The 24,632-nt window shown below is 43.5% G+C and overlaps 1 protein-coding gene across 1 annotated transcript in view; it reads left to right on the forward strand.

The window, feature by feature from the left end:
- Positions 1-24,632, forward strand: part of ddx55 (DEAD (Asp-Glu-Ala-Asp) box polypeptide 55) — a 33,172-nt gene that overhangs the window by 4,739 nt on the left and 3,801 nt on the right. The window contains exons 4-13 of the mRNA XM_043692647.1: positions 951-1,042; positions 1,127-1,189; positions 3,503-3,652; positions 5,816-6,005; positions 10,905-10,987; positions 18,727-18,858; positions 20,770-20,862; positions 21,207-21,321; positions 21,825-21,993; positions 23,321-23,613. Coding sequence (XP_043548582.1) covers positions 951-1,042; positions 1,127-1,189; positions 3,503-3,652; positions 5,816-6,005; positions 10,905-10,987; positions 18,727-18,858; positions 20,770-20,862; positions 21,207-21,321; positions 21,825-21,993; positions 23,321-23,613 — 1,380 coding nt within the window. The remainder of the gene's footprint in view (positions 1-950; positions 1,043-1,126; positions 1,190-3,502; positions 3,653-5,815; positions 6,006-10,904; positions 10,988-18,726; positions 18,859-20,769; positions 20,863-21,206; positions 21,322-21,824; positions 21,994-23,320; positions 23,614-24,632) is intronic.

Below are 24,632 nucleotides of genomic sequence, written 5' to 3' on the forward strand. Positions count from 1 at the left end.
TTCTACAACTCAATGAAGATGTCTTCAAGGCCGAGATTGATAGATTCTTGTTGTCTCGAGGAATTAAGGGCTACGGGGAGAACGCTGGTAAGTGGAGCTGAAATGCGCATCAGCCATGATTGAATGGCGGAGTGGACTTGATGGGCCGAATGGCCTTACTTCCACTCCTATGTCTTATGGTCTTATGGTCTTATGAATTTACTTTTTATTTGTTACTTTTATGGTTTTTTAAATCAAAACGTTCAGGTGTGCTATGATACATCTCTGGGGTAAGTGGGACTTTAACTCAATCCCTTTGGTCCAGATGTAAGCACTCTATTGCTGCACCACCACAGCCCCCTCTTGCTTTTATATCCTTCCTTTACTTATGTATAAAACTGAACTACCTAATGGCTGTGTAATATTTTGTATTTAATTCTCTGGATGTAAAAACAGCAATCCTATTTACCACCTTCAAGGCCTTATCAACGTGCTACCCCCATTCTTCTGACCTGTGGTTTCATTCTCTGGGCGTGGGTATTGATGATGAAATCAGTATTTATTGTTCAGCTCTAATTTCCTGTGAGCTGTCTTATTGAGTACTTGACAAGGCCTTTTTAAAGGGCTGTTATGAATCTCATGTAGGTTTAACCATGTAGGGATGACAGATTTCCTCTCCAAAGAGACATTAGTGAAGCATCAGCCCTACTCAAGACCCAGAGAATTCACAGTTACTGTTGCAATTCACAGTCATTTGGGACAAGTCTGGTCCAAATGTCCAAGCTTCGAGAACGTTGATGTGAAAGATATGTATTTTATCATAATGTTGAAAGCCATGCAAAGACCTATCTTGTTTTCCTACATTATAATAGTCGTGCACTTGAAAATAGAACTTCACTTGACTTTTGTACTTGTTATGGAAAGTGCTACATATAAATTCTGAAGAGTAATCTTTATCCTACTGCATTTAGGTTGGTGCACTCATTATTACTCCAACACGAGAGCTTGCTATCCAAATTGATGAAGTGATCAGACAGTTCTTGGTGCATTTCCCACAGTTCAGGTCAGTTTGGATACGGTGAATGTATATTGCATATAAGAAAGTATTCCTTTGATAGATTTAATAAATTTTACGTTTTGTGTTCAGACAGATTATTTTCATTGGTGGGAACAATCCGATGAAAGACGTTAAGAAGTTCAAGAAGCAGGGGTAAGTGTGGACCCCACTCTGCTGTTGTTGGTTCATTGACAGGAGAGCAGATCAGAGGGTCTTTTCGAATCTGCCATTGTATTATTTCAATCTTTCAGCTCATTTTTTAGTTGATCTGTTATTTTGGTGATGAATCGGAACACAAGAGCATGAGTCGGCCATTCAGCCTTTCAAACTACTTCTGTCACCTAATACTATCATGACTGATCAAACATTTCACTGCTTTGTACCCACATTTTCCTCTTAACCCTTTACACACCTGCATGTTAACATTTAGTGACATATTGCATATCTACGTTTTCATACCCCTCGCCATTTAAGAAATACTCTGCACATCTGAATCTCCCATCAAAACAGATAACCTCAGATTTTTCTGCATTATATTCTGTCTGCTATGTTCTTGAATGATCATTTAAGCCTGTCCAAATTCTCCTGAAAATGTTCATCCTCAATTCTTAATTATTGAATATGTGTTGCAAAAGGTTGGGACACAAGTACTGGGCCTTGTGGTACTTCCACTGGTCACAACTAAGTAATGTAAGAATGATCAACTAATTCTCACTCTGTTTTCAGTCTGTTAGCCAATCATTAATCCATGCCAGTATATTATTTCCTATCCCATATGGTGTGATGCTAACCAACCTGCTGTAGGGGGACTTTATCAAAAGCTTTCTAAAAGTCCAAATAAACCATGTCCATTGACTTTTGTCAATTTTTTCATAACATCAGTAGCCCAACCTCCTTCAGTTGCTTCATCAATTACCTTCCCTCCATCATAAGGTGAGCATAATGTTCAGCACCGTTCACGACTCCTCAGTTATTGAAGCAATCCATGTTCAAATGCTACAAAATCTGGACAATATCCAGGCTTGGGCTAAAAAATGGCAAGTAACATTCACACCACACAAATGCCAGACTATGACCATGTCCAACAAGACAGAATATAACTACTGTCTCTTGACATTCAATGGTGTTACCATCCTCTGAATCTCCTCCTGTCAAAAACCTGGGGATTTACCATTGACCAGAAACTCAACTGGACCAGCCATTTAAATACAGTGGTGATGAATAGGTCAGAAGCTAAGAATAGGGAAGCGATTGACTCCCCTCCTGACTCCCCAAAGCCTGTCCACAAGGCATAATCAGGAATGTGATTGAATGCTCCCCATTTGCCTGGATGGGTGCAGCTTCAGCAACACTCAAGAAGCCTGACACCATCCAGGACAAAGCAGTTTGCTTGTTGGCACCACGTCCGTAAACATCCACAACCTTCAATATCACTGCTAAGTAGCTGCAGTGCAATGTTTAGATTAGATTAGATTAGATTACTTACAGTGTGGAAACAGGCCCTTCGGCCCAACAAGTCCACACCGCCCCGCCGAAGCGCAACCCACCCATACCCCTACATTTACCCCTTACCTAACACTACGGGCAATTCAGCATGGCCAATTCACCTGACCTGCACATCTTTGGACTGTGGGAGGAAACCGTATTGCGGAAATTCACCAAAGCTGCTTAGACAGGACTTTCCAAACCCATGACCTTTACTATCAAGAATGGCAAGGGTTAGGTTTAGCAGGTAAATGGGAACATCACCTGCCCCACCACTACACGCCATCCTGACTCAGAAATGTATCACCATTCCTTCAGTTACGTTGTGTCAAAATCCTGGAATTCCCTCCCTTATGACACCATTGTGTTCTGACACCACATGGACTGCAGTAGTTCAAGAATGTTGCTCACCACCATCTGAATGGCAGCTCGGGACAGATAATAAATGCTGGCCCATCCAGCGATGCCCTCATCCTATGAATGAACTTTTTAAAGAAGTTGAATCACTCACAGAGAAATTGCACTGTCTTGTGGTACTGATTGAGGACTTGAAATTTGGAATGAAATCAGTCAAATCAGGTAGGTGTGTGAATTAGGCTGGGCTGCTTAGCAACTAAACAATCGAAGGACATTAGCGGAGAGAAAATAATGGCTGTCATACTTGAGAAATTGTCCATTGTGTTCCAGGGCCTATCCTTGTCCTTACCCCAACACATGCTCAATGGAATCTCCTCTGGCCACCTAAGTGTGTAGGTTGGGCCTTGATTTAATGCCTATTTAGAAGCTTAAAAGTCCCAGTGTCACCAGAGCACTCCCTCCGTCATTGACCTACATCTTCAAGAGTGGGGCTTTCTGACTCTGATGAGATATGCAAGCTGCAGCTTTTGAAGAAAGTGGAATGATGAGGTAATTTGATAAACAGAGGAAATGTTTATCTTTCAATGGAAGTAACTAAAAGTTTGATTCTTGTCTTTTTGACAGAGGGAACATTGTTGTGGGCACCCCTGGCCGTTTAGAGGACATGTTCAGGCGGCGGTCTGATGGTCTGGACTTTGCCAGTTGTGTGAAGACCCTGGAAGTGTTGGTACTGGACGAGGCTGACAGGTTGCTGGAGATGGGGTTTGAAGCCAGGTAACCACTGCAGAAGTGTTTTAAGGAGGAAGGAAAATGATCCAGGAATGAACTTCTCTGTAAAGAAACAAACAACAGAACAGTTACATTTTTGCCAGTTTTGGGATTACCTGGGACTTTTGTGGTTAGAAGATTTCCACTCTTGTTTTAATGCAACTGCCCTGTTGCTCTCAAGGACCTTGTGTTGCACAAGCTTGCTGTTTGGCTTTTATTTAAGTGCTACTCGTTCAGGCCAATTGTGGCTAAAAATGTCATAGATTAGTTAAAAGAGCTGATTTTTCTGTTAGCTCTCTAATTTGGCACTAATTAAAGTGTCATCATTGATACTGGGGTAGGTAGACGTTGACAGTACTTGTGTTCATACGGCGCCTTTTCTGGCTTCAGGACCTCGTAAACACCAGGTCGGTATTGTTTTGTAGTGGTTCATTTCATATTGTTGGGAAATGTAGCTAACTGTTCTTACACAGTGGCATCAATCAAAAATATTTTATTGGTTTTGTTTGATTTATTCACGGGATGAGGGCATTGCCAACTAAGCCAGCATTTATGACCCATCCAGAGGGCAATGAAGAGTTAACCACATTGCTCTGGGTCTGGAGTTACATGTAGGCCAGACCAGTATGGTAGTTTCCTTCCCTAAAAGGTATTAGTGAACCAGATAAGTTTTTACAACAATTAACAATGGATTCCTTCTCATCATTAGACTATTATTTACAGATTTTTATTGAATTCATTTTCCGCCATCTGCCTTGGCAAGATTCAAACCAGGTCTCCAGAACATTACCTGGGTCTCTGGATTAACAGCCCATCAATAATACCAGTAAGCCATTGCCTCCCCTTTTGTATTATTTATTGAAGAGCATTTGTCCTTCACTACTCTTTGAATGGTGCTGTGGGATATATAGGTATCGTTAACAGGACACCTTAAAGGTGATGCGTCCAACAGTTTAACACTTCCTCTGCACCGAAGTGGAGTACTAGCTAGAGTATGTGCCCAGCTCCAAAGTGGAATCCAGATGCACAAGCTTCTGATTCAAAGGAGGCGATGCTAACACAGCTGTGATTGTTATTTACAACTTGACTTGTACATTGTATAGTTCATGGACTTGAAACCCTTCCGTCTGTTTGACCTCTTCTCAATTGTACAAACATATGAATTAGGAGAAGGAGTTGACCATACTACTACTTGAACCAGTTCTACCACTTGATGGTGGCATGGCTGATGTGTTGTGACTGTGAGAAAGGGAGGACTGCAGATGTTGGAGATCATAGTCAAAATGTGTGGCAATGGAAAAGCACAGCAGGTCAGGCAGCATCTGAGGAGCAGGAGAGTGGACGTTTCGGGCATAAGCCCTTCAGCTCCACATTCCTATTTACCATTCATCCTGCCAAACCAAAGTGAATAACCTAAATTATTCACCAAAGGGAATCTGTTTGGTTACATAAATCTATCGACATGTCTGGTTGAAGATGGGTGTGAAAACCTTAGCCTTACCTTTTGTACTAATGCATTGGGCTCTGCCTTTGAGGATGGGCATATTAGTGGGAGCCTTTTCCTCCTGCTAGTTGATTGGTTAGATTTAATGGGATGGTAGAGTTTAGATCAAATCTATAGTTGTGGGATCGCTTAACTCAGCATAAGCGGCAAGTAATAGTTTATCTTGCGAGTCGACCTGTTTGTTAGCTTCACCAGGTTGGCACCTTATTTTCACACATGCCTGGTGCTACTCCTGGTATGCCTTCCTGGGTTGATTCCTTGGCTAGATGGTAATGCTAGAGTGAGGATATACTGGACTATGGGGTTACAGTACAATTCTGCTGCTGTTGATGGTCCTTAGCGCCTCATGGATGCCCAGTTTTGAGTTGCTCGATCTGTTTGAAGTCTGTCCCATTTATCACCATCTCGCATAGCACAATGGAAGGTGGTATTTGTCTCCATGTGGACTGTGCGGTGGTCGTTCTTATCAATGCTGTCATGGACAGATAGGCCTGCGACAATCAGATTGGTGAGGATGCTTTTCCTTGTTGGTTCCCTCGCCATGTGTCTGCCTTTCAGGCCCAAGCTGCTCAGTTATGCATTACTATGACTAACTGTCATGACTACATTGTGATGAAGCTTCACTTTCATATGAAACTTGTGTCTTTTCCATTTTAACACACCAGCCTGAACGCTATCCTGGGGTTTTTGCCAAAACAGCGAAGAACAGGCCTCTTCTCAGCCACACAGACACAGGAAATAGAGAATCTGGTCCGAGCGGGACTCCGTAACCCTGTCCGGATCACAGTGAAGGAGAAAGGAGTGGCAGCAGACAGACCCCAAAAAACACCAGTCCAACTGCACAACTATTACATGGTAAGACTTGAGAATGTGAATGAGTCTTACAAGGCTGTTTGAGCAAGAAATGCTTGCTGTTAGTCTGAGCAGATCACCTGCCCCTAATTTTTCCTCAGCACTGAGGAGAAGGTATTGAACATGTTGCTTTTGTATTTGGTTTCTTTCTGTACAAAGTTTGTCGTCTTTCCCTATCATCTGATCTTGATTGATTCCTTCTTGAATTCTGTACATGTTTATTTTTGTAAATATATTTATTAGCAATTTTTTTAACTTATAAAATTATTGAAAAAGAATCACAAAAATCAGAAAAATAAAAAAAACACAAATTACAATACAACTGCTATCTACTAACTATTAACCTACTCTATAATACAAAGCAAACCTTATTTATTAGCAATTTTTTTAACTTATAAAATTATAGAAAAAGAATCACAAAAATCAGTATAATAAAAATAAAAAAAACACAAATTACAATACAACTGCTATCTACTAACTATTAACCTACTCTATAATACAAAGCAAACCTTAACACTGTGCAAAGCAACATCAAAAAAAAAAGAAAAAAACACAAAATGTAAAACAGCTATGCTCGGCGCAAGGCTCCCAAACAAAAGAACGGGGGCATTGTACACATCCCCGTGTTAACTCGGGAGACCCCCTCCAGGGCCCAGGGCTTGACAAATCTAATCATCCTGGTTAAACAAACTCCCTAGTTAAGATAACTGATAAATCTTTATCCAAATAACTCAAGTAGGGTTGCATGTCTTATAAAAATGGTCTGTTGTATGGTGCACCATGTTTGTGAAAAAGTCCAAGGGAATGTGCTCCATAATTAATTTCTGCCATCCCAGCAAGCCCAGCAGGTTCTCAGACACCCAATTCATCAGAATATTCTTCTGTGCACAGTAAGCAAGAATATTAAATAGTTTCTTCCCATGCCTATCTAAAGATGGTAAATTCGGTAGACCTGAGAGGAGTGATATTGGGTCTACTTTGACTTCAGCCCTCAATACCTTCCCAATCTCTCCCGCCACAGAGCTCTACTAAACACTGAGCCTGTGGCATGTCCAGAAGCAATGGGTAAGAGTACCTACACTTATTTTACATTTAGGGCACACCGAAGATGCCCCTTTTTTAAACTTCGCCAGATGGTCTAGTGCCAGGCGATAGAGGACACTAACTGAAAGGGTGCTTGTGGAATGTATCAACAACCTCTCTGTATCGGGCTTACAGGGCTTAATGAGAAGCGTAGTCTTCTTCTGGATGAAATCCCTAACCTGAAAAAAACGGAAAAGGTCTCTGCTGGGCAACCCATTTTTATGGCTCAGTTGCTCAAAAGACATCATAACCTCTCCCTCAAACAAGTCTCCCAAACTAGAAACTCCTCTCACTGCCCATAGTTTGAACCCTGAGTCCATCATCCCTGGTCGGAACCCTGGCATGCCAACTATAGGTGTAAGTGGCGAAGTCTTGGATAAACAACCCTCACTCTGATGCATCGCCCTCCATACCTTGACTGTACTAATGACAATGGGGTTCTGGCAGTGGTCCATAACTGTCCTCATCTTATCCATGAACAAAACGTTAATAAGAGGGCACTTTGCCTGGGAGGCCTCGATATCCAGCCATATTGAGTTTGGATCATTACCGACCCAATCGCAGACAAAGGACAGCAGGGACTTGATACCTCCTGATGTCAGGGAAATCAACTCCTCCCCCTCCTTGAGGCAACTGCAATTTAGTAAGTTTGATGAGGGTCCGTCCACGATGCCAGACAAAGGAGCCAAACCACCCCATAAGCTTCCGCAGCGTTGACCTGGGAAACATTATAGGCATGGGATAAAGCAAACGAGAAAGAACATTCATCTTAATGAGAGATATTCAGCCCAGCCATGGAATTGGAAGAGCCTCCCATCTCTGGAGATCTCGTCTAATATTGTCGAGCAAGTGAGCAAAGTTAGTCCGAAATAACAGATCTAACTTGGGGGTAATAAAAATGCCTAGGTACCGGAACCCTGCCTGTGACCACTTAAAAGGGAACTTAGAGCCACCTTCACCTTCTGGCGCATCCTTAAGGTTCCCCAAAGGCATAGCCTCCAATTTTGCAAAGTTAATCTTATATCCTGAATCCTAACAATCCGCATACATGAACATCAACTAGCCACAAAACAACGCGACCAGCTATCCTTAGTAGCCACACACGCAGACAACAAGCAACATGAATTCGACTGGGACAACACTACTATCATAGGGCAAGCCAGACAGAGAACAGCCAAGAGTACCTACACTTATTTTAAATTTAGGGCACACTGAAGATGCCCCTTTTTTAAACTTCGCCAGATGGTCTAGTGCCAGATGAGCCCTGTGCAGAACTTTTAACTGCGTAGCGCATGCCCTGTTACAGATTGAGAACTTTAGAGTGTTCTCCCATCAAAGAAGTGCTTCGCAGGAGGCTCCCAAGCACTGATGATGTCGCCTAGCCAGGGGACGAAACGTTTGCAACAAAAACTTCCAGCTTGGCGAACAGAACCACAACATTATATCCTGAAATAGCCCGAAATGAATTGATACATTGTATCAAATGTGATACGGAGGTCATCTGGTTCGATTAAAAATAGAAGGACATCATCTGCATACAGTGTAATCTTGTGCGCCCTCGATCCTACTTCTGGAGCGGTTACGTGGACGTTCTGACGAATGGCCTCTGCCGGCGGCTCTATCACCAACGTAAACAACAATGATGAGAGGGGGCAGCCTTGCCGACTACCCCTACCAATCCTAAAACTCCTAGACTTCACCCCGTTGGTGATGACTGCGGCCAGAAGGTGGCGATATAAAACCTCCACCCACCTAGCAAAGATTCCAACCAACCCATTCCTGAAGAAGGGCTAATGCCCGAAACGTCGATTCTCCTGTTCCCTAGATGCTGCCTGACCTGCTGCGCTTTTCCAGCAACACATTTCCATCTCTGATCTCCAGCATCTGCAGACCTCACTTTCTCCTCAAAGATTCCAACCAACCCAACCTGTTCTAAGACATTAAAAAAAGATACGGCCGTTCCACCCGGTCAAATGCTTTCTCTGTATCTAAGGAAATCACCAACGCCTGAATCGATCGTTGCTGACAAACTTGGACCACATTCAGCAACCTTCTAATATTATTAAAGGACCTATGGCCCCATATAAAGCCTCTCTGGTCCTCTTTAATAATATGGGGCAACACCCTTTCCAATCTCAGCGCAAGGATCTTGGACAGAATTTTGAAATCTGAATTTAATAGAGAGATGGGCCTGTATGAGGCACAATCCTCAGGAACCTTTCCCCTTCTTAAGGAAATATTAGCTTCTCTCAAAGATGGTGGTAGGCCTTAGTTCGACCCTCCACCACCTCCAGCCTCACCCCAAGGCCCTGGATCTCCTGCTCGTGCTTCTGCAGCATGGATGCAATAGGTTCACCTGGGCATGAATCACCCCGTGGATCTCCTCAATCGCAGCTGCAACTTTCAAGGTAAGTCTCTCCATCGCCGCAGCCAATTCCTGAGAGTCTTGTCAGTTCCCCGGGTGAACCAGCCCTTGTGTATTCAACCTCTCCCTATAGCTCAAATCCTGCAATCCTGGCAAAGACCTTGTAAATTTGTCTCTAAAGGAAATCTTTCTCTCAGTCATGTTCATGGTGTTTCAGCTGAGATTCAGCACCATGGCTTGGGTAGAATTGCAAGAAATCTCCCACTGTATTGTCCTGATGTTGTTCCGTCAGCCTGTATCTGACCCTTTTATAATTCCCGCTTTGTGTCTGACCTTGAGACTCTTTCTGCTGTCAGTGTGTCTAATCTGTATACTGTTATCTCTGTCTATATGTGTCTGACCCTGACACTGTAACTGCTGTCTTTGTGCCTGACCATAATTCTGTTCCTGCTGTTTGTGTGCCTGACTGTGATTATGTCCCTGCCTCTGTCCATTTCCGACTGTGATTCTGTCCTTGCCGGCTGTGTCCGACTGTGATTCCGTCCCTGCCGTCCATGTCCGACTGTGATTCTGTCTCTGCTGTCTGTCCGTGTCCGACTGCGATTCTGTCCCCGTCTGTCCGTGTCCGTGTCTGACTGCGATTCTGTCTCTGCAGTCCATGTCTGTGTCTGACTGCGATTCTGTCTCTGCCATGTCTGCTGACTGTGATTCTGTCCCTGCCGTCTGCCTGACTGTGATTTTGCCCATGCCGTGTGTCTGTGATTCTGTCCCTGCCGTGTGTCTGTCTGTGATTCTGTCCAAGCCGTCTGTGTCTGTCTGATTGTGATTCTGTCCCTGCCGTCTGTGTCTGTCTGACTGTGATTCTGTCCCTGCCGTCTGTGTCTGTCTGACTGTGATTCTGTCCCTGCCCTCTGTCCGTGTCCGACTGTGACTCTGTCCCTGCCGTCTGTCCGTGTCCGACTGTGATTCTGTCCCTGCCCTCTGTCCGTGTCGGACTGTGATTCCGTCCCTGCCTCTGTCCGTTTCCGACTGTGATTCTGTCCCTGCCGGCTGTGTCTGACTGTGATTCTGTCCCTGCCCTCTGTCCGTGTCCGACTGTGATTCTGTCCCTGCACTCTGTCCGTGTCTGTGTCCGACTGTGATTCTGTCCCCGTCTGTCCGTGTTTGTGTCCGACTGTGTTCTGTCCCCGTCTGTCCGTGTCTGTGTCTGACTGTGTTTCTGTCCCTGCCGGCTGTCCGTGTCCGACTGTGTTTCTGTCCCTGCCGTCTGTGTCCGACTGTGATTCTGTCCCTGCCGTCTGTGTCCGACTGATTCTGTGTCCGACTGTGATTCTGTCCCCGTCTGACTGTGATTCTATCTCTGCTGCCCATGTCTGTGTCTGACTGTGATTCTGTTCCTGCTGCCTATGAGCCTGTGACACTTTGTTTTAAATTTTCTGCTATTTGTATTTCAGACATGTCGAGCAGACGAGAAGTTTAACCAATTAGTCGTCTTCCTTCGCCGGCATAAACAAGAGAAACATCTCATCTTCTTTAGGTGATTATTATTCTCCCTGCAAAAGTAATTTTTAAAAATGTTTTTTAGCTTTTAAGGCTATAAGACATAGGAGCACCTGTAGGCCGTTCAGCCCATTGACTTGGTTCTGCCATTGAATGACATCATGGAGGATCTAAAAACCCTCCACTCAATTTTTCTGTCTTTTCCTATAACCCTTGGTGCCCTTCCTGATTAAAAATATGTCTATCTCAGCCTTGAATATACTTATTGAACAAGCCTTGACAGCCCACTGCATAAAGAATTGTTTGGATTCACTACCCTCTGTGAAGAAATTTTTTTCTAATTTCTGTCTTAAACGGGAGACCCCTTATTCTGAGATACTGCCTTCTGGTCTGAGACACTCCCATGAGAGGAAACAATCTCTCTGCATGTACCCTGTCAAACCCCTTAAGCATCTTGTATGTTTCAGTATGCACTGAGTAACAAATTAACTTAATTCTGTCAGGGATGAATGTTAACTTGGACATTGGGCGATACCTTCTGTTTGAATAACACCTTGGGTCTTTCACACACTGAATCAGATGCTGACTGGACACTTGAGGGGGAGGTTTAGCATCTCTTTGAGAAGGTGGCACCTCCAGTGGTGTAGCATCTCCTGAATGAGGCATCCAAGTCCTGCACTGGGACTCTCACCCAGAACCTTTTGATGTGGGTGAGAAGCTGCTGCGTCAGTGAGGTGAAGCTCCCAAACTTTCACTGTCACTCTGTTACTGGTCTGAGCATGTTATTGATAACTGACCATATCTACCCAATAGAATTGCTGACTAGCCATTGCCATGGCAGCAGATTCACTCATTTTAGTGCAATAACAACTTGTATGCTACCTTTGAAATTATAAAACATATCAAATTCCTTTAAAAAAATTCCATCTGAGATTTTATCCACTGGTTGGGGAGTCTAGAACTAGGCAGCAAAGTCTAATAGTTTGGGCCAGATTTTTCAAGAGAGATGTTAGCAAGCCCTTCTGTACATAGAGGGTGGTAGGTATTTGGAATCATCTTCCATAAATGACAGCCAATGCCAGATGAGCTGTTAGTTTTAAATCTGTCATAATTTTTTTCTTAAGCAAAGGTATTAAGGGCTATGGACTGAAGGCAAGTGTATGGAGTTAGGCCACAGGTAAGCCATGATCTCATTGACTGGTGAGCAGGCATGAGGGGCTGAATGGTCTACTCCAGTTCTTAGGCTGCAAATGCTGACCTTGTGGAGGAGATTAGAGATTGATGCCATGGAGGAATTTGAAGAAAAGCATGAGAATTTTAAAATTGTATTGGGTTACCAGAAGCCAGCATGGGTGAACAACCATGAGAGGGATAGGTGAACAAATCTGGTGAGAGTTCAGACATGGGCAGTAGAAGTTTAGATGACTTTCAGTCCATAGATGGTGCAATGTGGGAGGCTGACCAGATGAACTGAGATGGGACAGAATTGGGTAACTGTATGTACCTGGAGCAGGTATTTTTGTTGGTTCTAATGTGGTTGGATGCTTATTATGATGACGTTTGACACTGAAGTTGAAAACAGTCTTGACTCAATCTCATTCAGTTGACAATGAGCAGGATGGAGTTTGCACTGAAGACTGAAGTCTGTCTTAGAACATAGAACAGTACAGCGCAGAACAGGCCCTTCGGCCCTCGATGTTGCACTGACCTGTGAACTAATCTAAGCCAAACCCCCCCAAACACTATCCTGTCATCATCCATGTGCTTATCCAAGGACTGTTTAAATGCCCGTAATGTGGCTGAGTTGACTACATTGTCAGGCAGGGCATTCCACACCCTTACCACTCTCTGCATAAAGAACTTGCCTCTGAAATCTGTCTTAAATCTATCACCTCTCAATTTGTAGCAATGCCCCCTCGTACAAGCTGATGACATCATCCTAGGAAAAAGACTCTTGCTGTCTACCCTGGCTAATCCTCTGATCATCTTGTATGTCTCTGTTAAATCCCCTCTTAGCCGCCTTCTTTCCAATGACAACAGACCCAAGTCTCTCAGCCTTTCCTTATAAGACCTTCGCTCCAGACCAGACAACATCCTGGTAAATCTCCTCTGCACCTTTTCCAATGCTTCCACATCCTTCCTGTAATGTGGCGATCAGAACTATACACAATATTCCAAGTGAGGCCCTTGTGTTTTGTACAAAAAACTAGTGTTTTGTACAGTTGCAGCATGACATAACGGCTCCAGAACTCAATCCCTCTACCAATAAAATCTAACACACCATATGCCTTCCCAACAGCGCTATCCACCTGGGTGGCAACTTTCAGGGATCTATGTACATGGACTCCAAGATCCCTCTGCACATCACACAACTAAGAATCTTTCTATTGACTCAGTATTCTGACTTCCAGTTATTCTTCCCAAAGTGAATCACCTCACATTTATCTGCATTGATTTGCCACCTCTCAGCCCAATTCTGCAGGTTATCCAAGTCTCCCTACAACATTCTTCTAAACTGTCCACTCCTCCACCGACTTTAGTGTTGTCTGCAAACTTACTAACCCATCCACCTGTGCCTGCGTCTAAGTCATTTATAAAACTGACAAAGAGCAGTGGTCCCAAAACAGATCCTTGTGGCACACCACTAGTAACTGGACTCCAGGCTGAATATTTTCCATCAACTACCATTCGCTGCCTTCTTTCAGAAAGCCAGTTTCTAATCCAAACTGCTAAACCACCCTCGATCCCACGCTTCTGCATTTTCTCCATCAGCCTACCATGTGGAACCTTATCAAAGGCTTTACCGAAGTCCATGCACACCACGTCAACCGCCCTACCCTCATCTACATGCTTTGTCACCTTCTCAAAAAAACTCAACGAGGTTTGTGAGATATGACCTGCCCTTGACGAAACCATGTTGACTATCTAAAATCAAATTGCTGCTTGCTAGATGATTATAAATCTTATCTCTTATAATCCTTTCCAAAACTTCCTACAACAGATGTTAAGGCTCACTGGTCTATAATTACCTGGGTCATCTCTGCTGCCCTTCTTGAACAAGGGCACAACATTTGCAATCCACTAATCCTCTGGTGCTAAACCTGTCAACAATGATGACGCAAAGCTCAAGGCCAAAGGCTCTGCTGTCTACTCCCTAGCTTCCCAGAGAATCGTCAGACTTATCTCCTTTCACATCTTCTAGAATGGATAACACCACCTCCTTACTAACCTCGATCCTTTCTAGTCTAACAGCCCGTATGTCAGCATTCTCTTCTATAATATTCTCCTTTACCTGAGTGAAAACAGATGCGAAATAGTCCTCTGCGTCCCTGGATGGTCTTGAACCACCAGCCTTTCAGTTAACAGCCGAACGTGCTGATCAATTGCGCCATAGAGACTGGCGAGTATTTGGAAAGGAAAGGACTGATTAGGAATAGCCAACATGGCTTTGTGCGTGGGAAATCATGTCTCACAAACTTGATTGAGTTTTTTGAAGAAGTAACAAAAAGGATTGATGAGGGCAGAACAGTAGATGTGATCTATATGGACTTCAGTAAGGCATTTGACAAGGTTCCCCGTGGGAGACTGGTTAGCAAGGTTAGATCTCACAGAATACAGGGAGAACTAGCCATTTGGATACAGAACTGGCTCAAAGGTAGAAGATAGAGGGTGGTGGTGGAGGGTTTTTCAGACTGGGGACCTGTGACCAGTGGTGTGCCACAAGGATCGATGCTGGGACCTCTACCTTTTGTCATTTACATAAATGATTTGGATGCGAGCATAAGAGGTACAGTTAGTAAGTTTGCAGATGACACCAAAATTGGAGGTGTAGTGGACAGCGAAGAGGGTTACCTCAGATTACAACAGGATCTTGGTCAGATGTGCCAATGGGCTGAGAAGTGGCAGATGGAGTTTAATTCAGATTAATGCGAGGTGCTGCATTTTGGGAAAGCAAATCTTAGCAGAACTTGTACGCTTAATGGTAAGGTCCTAGGAAGTGTTGCTGAGCAAAGAGACCTTGGAGTGCAGGTTCATAGCTCCTTGAAAGTGGAGTCGCAGATAGATAGGATAGTGAAGAAGGTGTTTGGTATGCTTTCCTTTATTGGTCAGAGTATTGAGTACAGGAGTGGGGAGGTCATGTTGCGGCTGTACAGGACATTGGTTAGGCCACTGTTGGAATATTGTATGCAATTCTGGTTTCCTTCCTCTCGGAAAGATGTTGTGAAACTTGAAAGGGTTCAGAAAAGATTTACAAGGATGTTGCCAGGGTTGGAGGATTTGAGCTACAGGGAAAGGTTGAACAGGCTGGGGCTGTTTTCCCTGGAGCGTCGGAGGCTGAGGGCTGACCTTGTAGAGGTTTACAAGATTATGAGGGGCATGGATACGATAAATAGACAACGTCTTTTTCCTGGGGTGGGGGAGTCCAGAACTAGAGGACATAGGTTTAGGGTGAAAGGGGAAAGATATAAAAGGGACCTGAGGGCAACTTTTTCACGCAGAGGGTGGTACGTGTATGGAATGAGCTGCCAGAGGAAGTGGTGGAGACTAGTACAATTGCAACATTTAATAGGCATCTGGTTGGGTATCTGAATAGGAAAGATTTGGAGGGATATGAGCCGGATGCTGTCAGGTGGGACTAGATTGAATTGGGATATCTGGTTGGCATGGACAGGGTGGACCGAAGGGTCTGTTTCCGTACTGTACACCTCTATGACTCTATTCGTTTAGCACCTCTCTGATTGTCACAGGGTTTGCACACAACTTTCCACTTCTGTCTTTGACAGGCCCAGTTCCTACCATAGTCATCCGTTTATTCTTCACATACCTATAGAAAGCTTTAGGGTTCTCCTTTATTCTTCCTGCTATAGACTGCTCATGTCCTCTCTTTGCTCTTCATAACTCTCTCTTTAAATCCCTCCTAGCTAATCTGTAACTCTACATAGCCTTATCTGAACCATCTCATTTCAACGTCACATAAGCCTCCCTATTCTACTTAACAAGAGATACAATTTCTTTAGTAAACCACGGTCTTCCCAGTATTCTAGTTAAAGACACCTCACAAGCAATACAGATACATCTGTTTCACTCCAAGATATTTACTGAAGAAACTAAGGATGTAAAATGATCATGCACTTTGTTTCTCAACCCACTATTTAGCTAACATAAAAGGTAAAGTTCAGAGATATGGAATGTTTCATATTGAAGTGGCAAGTCCAATGATAATGTCTGTTTCTGTTATTCATTACCTAATGGGATTGCTCATCAATTCTTTGTTGCTTTCAAGTTCAAGCTCCAGCAATCTGAATGGGTTGAGAAATGCTTCTTTTTTTTTAAACAGTTAAATCTTAAATAAATGATAACCAAAATCTATCAAACAAGAAAACAGAAATACCAAGAGAAAAAAAAGACAAAACTCAACTAACTACTCATCTAACTTACAACTAACCAGAGTGTGTCATTAAAATTCTTAAATTATTCAAGAGAAAAAAAAATCCAACGGATAACACATAAAATGAGCAGTGATATCCCTGCTCTGGATGTGGTAACATCAGATCACAACAAAACCCGTATTTATCCAAAACATCCCGAGCATATACAATTCACAAAAATAAAAGCTCTTTAGTACATTCAGATCAATATAATAAAAAAACCATTTCTAAATAGTAAAAAAAAAAGTATAAAATGTATTTAAATGGAGATCTTCCCCCTTATTCCCAGGGGGCATCACTTCTTTTCCAAAAAACCCATCATAACCTCTCCCAACCAGTGCTCCACCCTTGATCCAGGCACCCCACGATAGGATAAAGTAAATTCAAGTATACTGCTGAACTCAAACTAACAGTGAGTACCCTATCCCCCACCCCCACCCACACCAACACCTGGATATATTTGGTAATGTTAATACCATATATGAACATATATGACTATAAAATTACAGTCTCAGCAAATAATAATTAAATATATTAATACAAAATAACAGGGGAAAACAACCCCACTCCCAAGGACAAAGATAAAATAAGGTAAGGTAGCCACCTTCTCCCCATCTACATTAACTAGACCCCCTGGCCTATATATTTAAAAAAAAAGGGGAAAGGAAATCGCTCAGTAAAGGATGAATAAATAAGCCCTCTTCCCACTTCCTGGAGATATAAACAGTAAGATAATGAAAGAAAAAAAAAAGAGGGGGTACACCGGGGTGGGGGTAGGGCAAAACAACATCAATTAACTCTTATAGTTTGTCTAAGAGAGTTCAAAAGTTTCTTGGCCTTCTCCGGTAACCCGAAGTTATACACGGACTCTTCATGGCTAAAGCGTAGTATAGCTGGGTAACGCAAGGAGTATTGAATGTTTAAATCCCTTAAACACAAAGGATGTTGCCAGGGTTGGAGGATCTGAGCTACAGGGAGAGGCTGAACAGGCTGGGGCTGTTTTCCCTGGAGCGTCTGAGGCTGAGGGGTGACTGTATAGAGGTTTACAAAATTGAGGGGCATGGATAGGATATATAGGCAAAGACTTTTCCATGGGGTGAGTGAGTCCAGAACTAGAGGGCATAGGTTTAGGGTGAGAGGGGAAAGATATAAAAGAGACCTAAGGGGCAACTTTTTCAAGCAGAGGATGGTACGTGTATGGAATGAGCTGCCAGAGGATGTGGTGGAGGCTGGTACAATTGCAACATTTAAGAGGCATTTGGATGGGTATATGAATAGAAAGGGTTTGGAGGGATATTGGCCACGTGCTGGCAGGTGGGACTAGATTGGGTTGGGATATCCGGTCGGCATGGACGGATTGGACTGAAGGGTCTGTTTTCATGCTGTACATCTCTATGACTCTAAATGCCTTCCTCTTTTGAACCAAAGCTGAGGAAAAGTCCTGAAATAACATAATCTTGGATCCTTTATGAGTCATGGCTTGTGGATCTTTCCCAAGATTTCTGGAGGCTTCCAAAAGCATCTGCCTCACCTTATAGCTCTGCAGCCGGAACAGGACCGGGCGGGCGTGCTGGTTTGAGCCAGGCCCGCGTATTGCGACCCAGTAGGCCCATTCTCCCCTTACCTGGCCTGATCCAGCCTCCAGATTCAATAACTGCAGAAGCCACTGTTCAAGGAACCTTGTAAGCTGGCCTTCTTCCCGTTCGGGAAGGCCCAGCAAACAAATATTTTTTTGGCGACCTTGATTCTCGAGGTCATCAGTGTGGTTCTGTAAGGTCCGGATTTGCTGCTCGAGAGTCCGGACCCGACCCACGGCCGATTCTGCAATGGCCTCGGAGGTCGCGGCCTTTAGCTCCGCCTCTCCGACTCGGCATTCAATTTCTTCGATGTCTCGGTCGTGCTTTTGTAGTGTGGCCGAGAGTGAATTCCACCAACTTCAGGACTCTTCTATGAAAGCGTCGAGTTTGGCGATTATTTCCGCGAGGCTCGCCACCGTAGGTAAGTCCCCCGGGGCGGCTGCGGATGCCTCTGCTACAGCTGGGGAGGGTAGGGGAGGGGTTCCTGCCTGCTGAGAGCTGCGGGCTCCTTTCCCTCTAGTCATTTTTACAGGAGACTGAACTGTTTAAATTTAGTAATAAGCCACTAATTACATTAAATAAAAACTATTTTTAGTTGATTTGGTGAGTGTGGTGGGCGAGGGTGGCCCACTTTGCCTAGGTCTTGGGAGGAACACTATTGACTCAGACTTGCTGAGTCGCCGCCATCTTGGAACTCCCCGAGAAATGCTTCTTACTACTTTGTTCAGTCCTTTATTGCAGAGTTTAATTGCAGTTCCTCTTTGTTTCAGTACGTGTGCATGTGTGGAATATTATGGGGCTGCATTGGATGTCTTTGTGAAAAATGTACAAGTAATGTGTATCCACGGGAAAATGAAGCACAAACGGAACAAAATATTTACTGCGTTTCGACAACTTCAAAGGTAAGGATTTTTATTTGAGCGCAAAAATTGTATAGATTAGAGTGGTGCTGTAAAAGCATAGCGGGTCAGGCAGCATCCAAAAGGCAGGAAAATTGACATTTTGGGCAAAAGCCCTTTATCAGGACTGAAGGCAGGGAGCCTTCAGGGTTGAGAGATAAATGGGAGGGGCTGGGGAGAAGGTAGCAAAGAGTACAATAGTTGGAAGGGGTGGGGATGAAGATGAGAGGTCAGACAGGAGGGTGGGGGAAGGTAGCAAATAGTACAGTGGGTGGATGGGGGTGGGTATGAAGGTGATAGGTCAGAACTTTCTACCCTATCAACCTTCACATAAACTGCATCATCTGCCGACATTTCCGCCACCTCCAAACAGACCCCACCACCAGGGATATATTTCCCTCCCCGCCCCTTTCCGCTTTCCACAAAGATCATTCCCTCCGTGACTACCTGGTCAGGTCCACGCCCCCAACAACCCACTCTCCCGTCCTGGCACCTTCCCCTGCCACCGCAGGAATTGCAAAACCTGCACCCACACCTCCTCCCTCACCTCCATCCGAAGGCCCCAAAGGAGCCTTCCACATCCATCAAAGTTTCACCTGCACATCCACCAGTGTCATTTATTGTATCCGTTGCTCCCGATGCGGTGGTCTCTACATTGGGGAGACTGGACGCCTTCTCACAGAGCGCTTTAGGGAACATCTCCAGGACACCTGCACCAATCAACTCCACCGCCCAGTGGCCCATTTCAACTCCCCCTCCCACTCTGCCGAGGACATGCAGGTCCTGGGCCACCTCCACTGCCACTCCCCCACCACCCAACACTTGGAGGAAGAACGCTTCATCTTCCACCTCAGAACACTTCAACCCCAGAGCATCAGTGTGGACTTCACCAGTTTCCTCATTTCCCGTCCCCCCGTCTTACCCCAGCTCCATCCTTCTAGCTCAGCACCATCCTCATGACCGGTCCTACCGGCCAATCTTCCTTCCCACCTATCCGCTCCACCCTCCTCTCTGACCTATCATCTCCATCCCCACCCACATCCACCTATTGTACTCTTTGCTACCTTCTCCCCAGCCCCATCCCCCTTCCATTTATCTCTCCACCCTGGAAGCTCCCTGCCTCTATTCCTGATTAAGGGCTTTTGCCCGAAATGTCTATTTTCCTGCTCGGATGCTGCCTGACTTGCTGTGCTTTTCCAGTACCACTCTAATCTAGATTCTGATTTCCAGCATCTGCAGTCCCCACTTTTGCTGACAAAAATTGTATAACTGAGTCAGCAAGTACCTGAACCATTTGGACCAGTAAAGCTTCAGCTTTGATTTGAGCCTGATGCTGAGTTATGTAGTTTCAGATGGAGCAATGATAAATGTTTATGGGACAAGCGTGTTTACTAAAATTATCACTTCTTATCCTAAACTTTTTTTATTTGTTTATGGGATATGGCTGCCCCATGGCTAGGCCCAGTATTTATTGTCCATCTCTACTGCCCAGAGGGCAGTTAAGAGTTAACCACATTGTTGAGAGTCTGGATCCATTTATAGGCCAGGCAGAGATGGCAGATTTTCTTCCTTAAAGAACGTTAGTGAAGTACATAAGTTTTTACAACAACCGACAGCCATTAGACGAGACTTTTTTAAAATACAGAGTATTGTTGAATTCAAATTTTAACCTTCTGCTATAGTGGCACTCAAAGCCATGTCTTCAGAACATAAACCTGAGATTCTGGATTACTAGTCCAGTGATATTACCATTATAAGTGCATCTTCTCAAATCCGTCAGTTGATGTCCTGCTGATCACTGTAAACATGGACTGCTCTGGTACACGCAGGGCACTGCACCCTTTTGTAGTTTTTTGCGTCCTGTTTTGCACTGACTGAACATTGTATTAAGCAATCTTTTTCTTCCCTTCATAGTGGTATTTTGGTTTGCACTGATGTCATGGCTCGTGGTATAGACATTCCTGAGGTTGACTGGGTTCTGCAATATGACCCTCCAAGCAGTGCCAGGTACTTTTACTCCCTCACTTTGTTAGCCCCAAAGGGCAGAATAAACTGTTGAATGGAAAACAATTCTATAAATGGAAGGGAAATTGGTCCACTGTATTTAAACTAATACTTTAGTTGATGAAAGCATTGTTTAAATGTGACTTTTAGTTGGTGAATGGAATGCAGTTTGGGGGCTTTGAGAGGGAAGCAGCATGAGTGACAATATCATGGTGGTAGTTACATTGCTGGAAAAATAACCCGCAGACGTTAATCAACTAGATGTCTGCATCCAGTAACTTGTGGGTTGAGTGGGTGCTGTTAGAGTTGAGCACTATTTAATTTATATTGTTTTTGTTTATTTTTAGTGCTTTTATCCATCGTTGTGGACGGACAGCTCGTATTGGTCACCATGGCAATGCCCTTGTATTCCTGCTTCCTATGGAGATGGCCTATGTCAACTTCCTCTCCATTAGTCAGAAAGTATATCTGCTTATTTAAAAAATAACTGTGTGACTTCTCTTCCAACCTCACTCCGTTCTAAGTCTGTGTAAACTAATGCACCTGCTTGGGGGTGTGCCAGTGCTGTTGCATACTTTGTGTACACTGTATGCTGGACATTTGTTCAGAAATCATCACCAGTATTTCTAGCAGTGGCCTATTCTGTTAAAACCTATTACCCGAAGTTGTGATCTAGCAATGGTGTATCTTCTTAAAAGTAGAAACTTGTGGAAACTTTAGAAGGTTACAATTTGAAGTTGAGTCACTATATTGAAACTGGTTTTATTACATAAATCTTTGATATTCCAAAATCAGATACTTAGCAACATCCACACTTCAGGATGATTTACTGTATACGAGTTCAATTTGTTCTGATACCAGGGTGCTAGCAGTTGTATCTTAATTGAGCAGTGATGAGTTTTTGTTACAGATCATATACCTCTACTCTCTCTCAATTTATTGAAATGTGTTTGTTCCCTCATCAGTGTCCAATAGAGGAGATAAAACTGCTGAAGGATTCTGCTGATGTCCTCCCAAAGTTAAAGAAGTTGGCTGTGTCTGATCGAGCCATCTTTGAAAAAGGGATGAAGGCATTTGTGTCTTTCATTCAGTCTTATGCTAAACATGAGTGCAGTTTGATATTCCGCATAAAAGGTAACTGGATAGCAAGATCAGAATCAGATGTTTTTATGGGCTGGTGATATAAATGGTGGATCTCTTCAGCTCACTGTTTTCTTAATAACACCAGGACTCTGCATACAAACTTGTTACTTATGAAGAAGAGAGCACTTTAGTGGTTTTTTTTTTAAAGAAATGCATGTTTTATGCTATTTCTTGATCTTTGTTTTCAAAATAAGGTGAAATTAGAATGCAGGGGAGGTGATGGGCTGATGGTATTATCAGTCAAATATTAATCCAGATGTAGAGACGCCAGTGTTGGACTGGAGTGGACAAAGTCAGAATTCACACAACACGAGGTTATACTCCAACAGATTTATTTGAAATCACAAGGTTTTGGAGCGCTCCTCCTTCATCAGAGAAGTGACTTCCTCTGACGAAGGAGCAACGCTCCAAAAGCTTGTGATTTCAAATAAACTTGTTGGGCTATAACCTGGTGTTATGTGCCTTCTGACTTTATAAATCCAGATACCCAGGCAATGTTCTGGGGACTTGGATTTGAAACCTGCCATGGCAGATTTGAATTCAGTAAAATTCTGGAGCGCGGAGTCTAATCATAGAATGGAATTTCAGTGTGGAAACAGGTCACTTGGCCATCAAGTCCACACCTACCCCTGAAGAGGCACACCCAGAATTTCCAGTATCCTTTGTCAGAAAAGTGTTTTCTGATTTCATTCCTGAATGGCCTAGCTTGGAGTTCAAGGTTCTGCCCCTTTCATTCTGAACGTGCCCCATCAGAAGAAATAGCTTCTGTCTAACTCTATCAGATCCTTTCACAACTTAAAACACATTTTCTCAACTCTTAATCTTATATAGTTGAATAATTATAAGCCTAGTCTATGCAGTGTCTTCATAATTTAACCACTTTAGGCAAGAATCTGATGAATTACTGAACCCCACTAAGATAACCCTGCCTGGGACACAGTCAGAAACTGAAGATAATTATTCCAGTTGGAAGCCGAACGACTGATGCCTTTTTATTCCATCCCACATCAGGTCATGGCCAACATTCAATTAGCTTTTCTGATTTTTTAAAAAAAAATACCTGAGGCCTGTAATATCTGTATTTGGGACACCCAAACTGGTTTGCTTCTCCACATTTGGTTTTGGTTTCTCACCACTGGGAAAAGATATCAATTTGCTTTTCTCTGGATCTAGAATGGATGACCTAGAACTTGCTCTCATTAAACACCATTTGCAAATTTTGTCCACTCATTTTGTGTTTGTCATTTTGTAATTTAATTCTCTTTGTCTGCAGGAAGGAAACCTCCTGTATTGATTTCTGCGATGGTTTGTTTTGCAGATCTGGATTTTGCAGCTGTTGCTAGGGGCTTTGGCTTGCTTAAGCTTCCCACGATGCCAGAGTTGAGAGGAAAAAGTTTTCCTGATTTTATTCCTGAGAACATCGACACAAACTCCATCCGATACAGAGACAAAAACAGAGAAAAGCAGAGGCAGAAGATGTTAGCAATGCAACAACAGGACAGACAACAAAATGAAGGGAAGAAGAAATTTGTGAGAAACAAACCCTGGTCAAAGCAGAAAACAAAAAAAGACAAGAGAAAAAAACAAGCAGACAAAAGGAAGCGAGATGAGGTGGGTTGGAGTCGACAGGAGGGGAGTGATGGCTGATGTGTCTCAAGTTTTTTATATTTCTTTAAGTGACAGATTGTCTGCCAACTGTAATGTAGACAAGTTCTAAACTATTAATTCAAATTATTGAAAGGTTAACAGTGTGAAGGATTTTCCAGCAATCTTGCAATACTGAAATGTTTCTCAGTAAATTTCTTTTAACTTGTGATGGGTTCTGTCTACTGAAAGTTGAAAGTAGCAGAATATTTCAGAAAATGTGGCCAGAAAAATTGCCTTTCAGGTACCAGAAGCCAGATCTCCCAGCTGCACCATTCCATTCAGATTAAGTGTAGCATTAAAATATCATTATCAGATCATAGAGCCAGCAGTATTCACTACTACTTGTGAACTGCCCTGCCAATGGGAGAAGGGTAGACCATTCGACCCCTTAAGCTTGCTCCACCATCCAATAAGATCATGACCAATCTGTCTATGCTTCGCATTTCCATCTAACCCCCGATAACCTTTGATTCCCCTTCCTAACAAGCATCAGTCTACCTGTGCCTTAAAAAATATTTAATGACCTGTAAGTTTTAGGCAGGAACTGGGGAATGTAGAATCTGGCATATTGGAATCATTTAAAGGAGTTTAGGACCAGGATGTTCCTTTGAAAATGAAAGATAAGAGTAGCAAGATTCAGGAACTTTGGATGGTACGGTGGCGTAGTGGTTAGCACTGCTGCATCTCAGTGCCAGGGACCCAGATTTGATTCCAGCCTCAACTGACTATGTGGAGTTTGCACATGTTCCCCATGTCTGCATAGGTTTCCTCCCACAGTTCAAAGATGTGCAGGTTAGGTGAATTGACCAAGTTAAATTGCCCATTGTGTTCAGAGATGTGTAGGTTAGGTGTATTAGTCAGGGAAATGTAGAGTAATAGGGGTGGGGAACAGGTCTGGGTGGGATACTCTTTGGAGGGTTGGTGTGGACTTGTTGGGCCAAATGGCCTGTTTCCATCCTGTAGGGATTCTACGATTCTATGAA

Source organism: Chiloscyllium plagiosum, chromosome 6, assembly GCF_004010195.1.
Source record: "Chiloscyllium plagiosum isolate BGI_BamShark_2017 chromosome 6, ASM401019v2, whole genome shotgun sequence".
In the NCBI taxonomy this organism is placed as follows: domain Eukaryota; kingdom Metazoa; phylum Chordata; class Chondrichthyes; order Orectolobiformes; family Hemiscylliidae; genus Chiloscyllium; species Chiloscyllium plagiosum.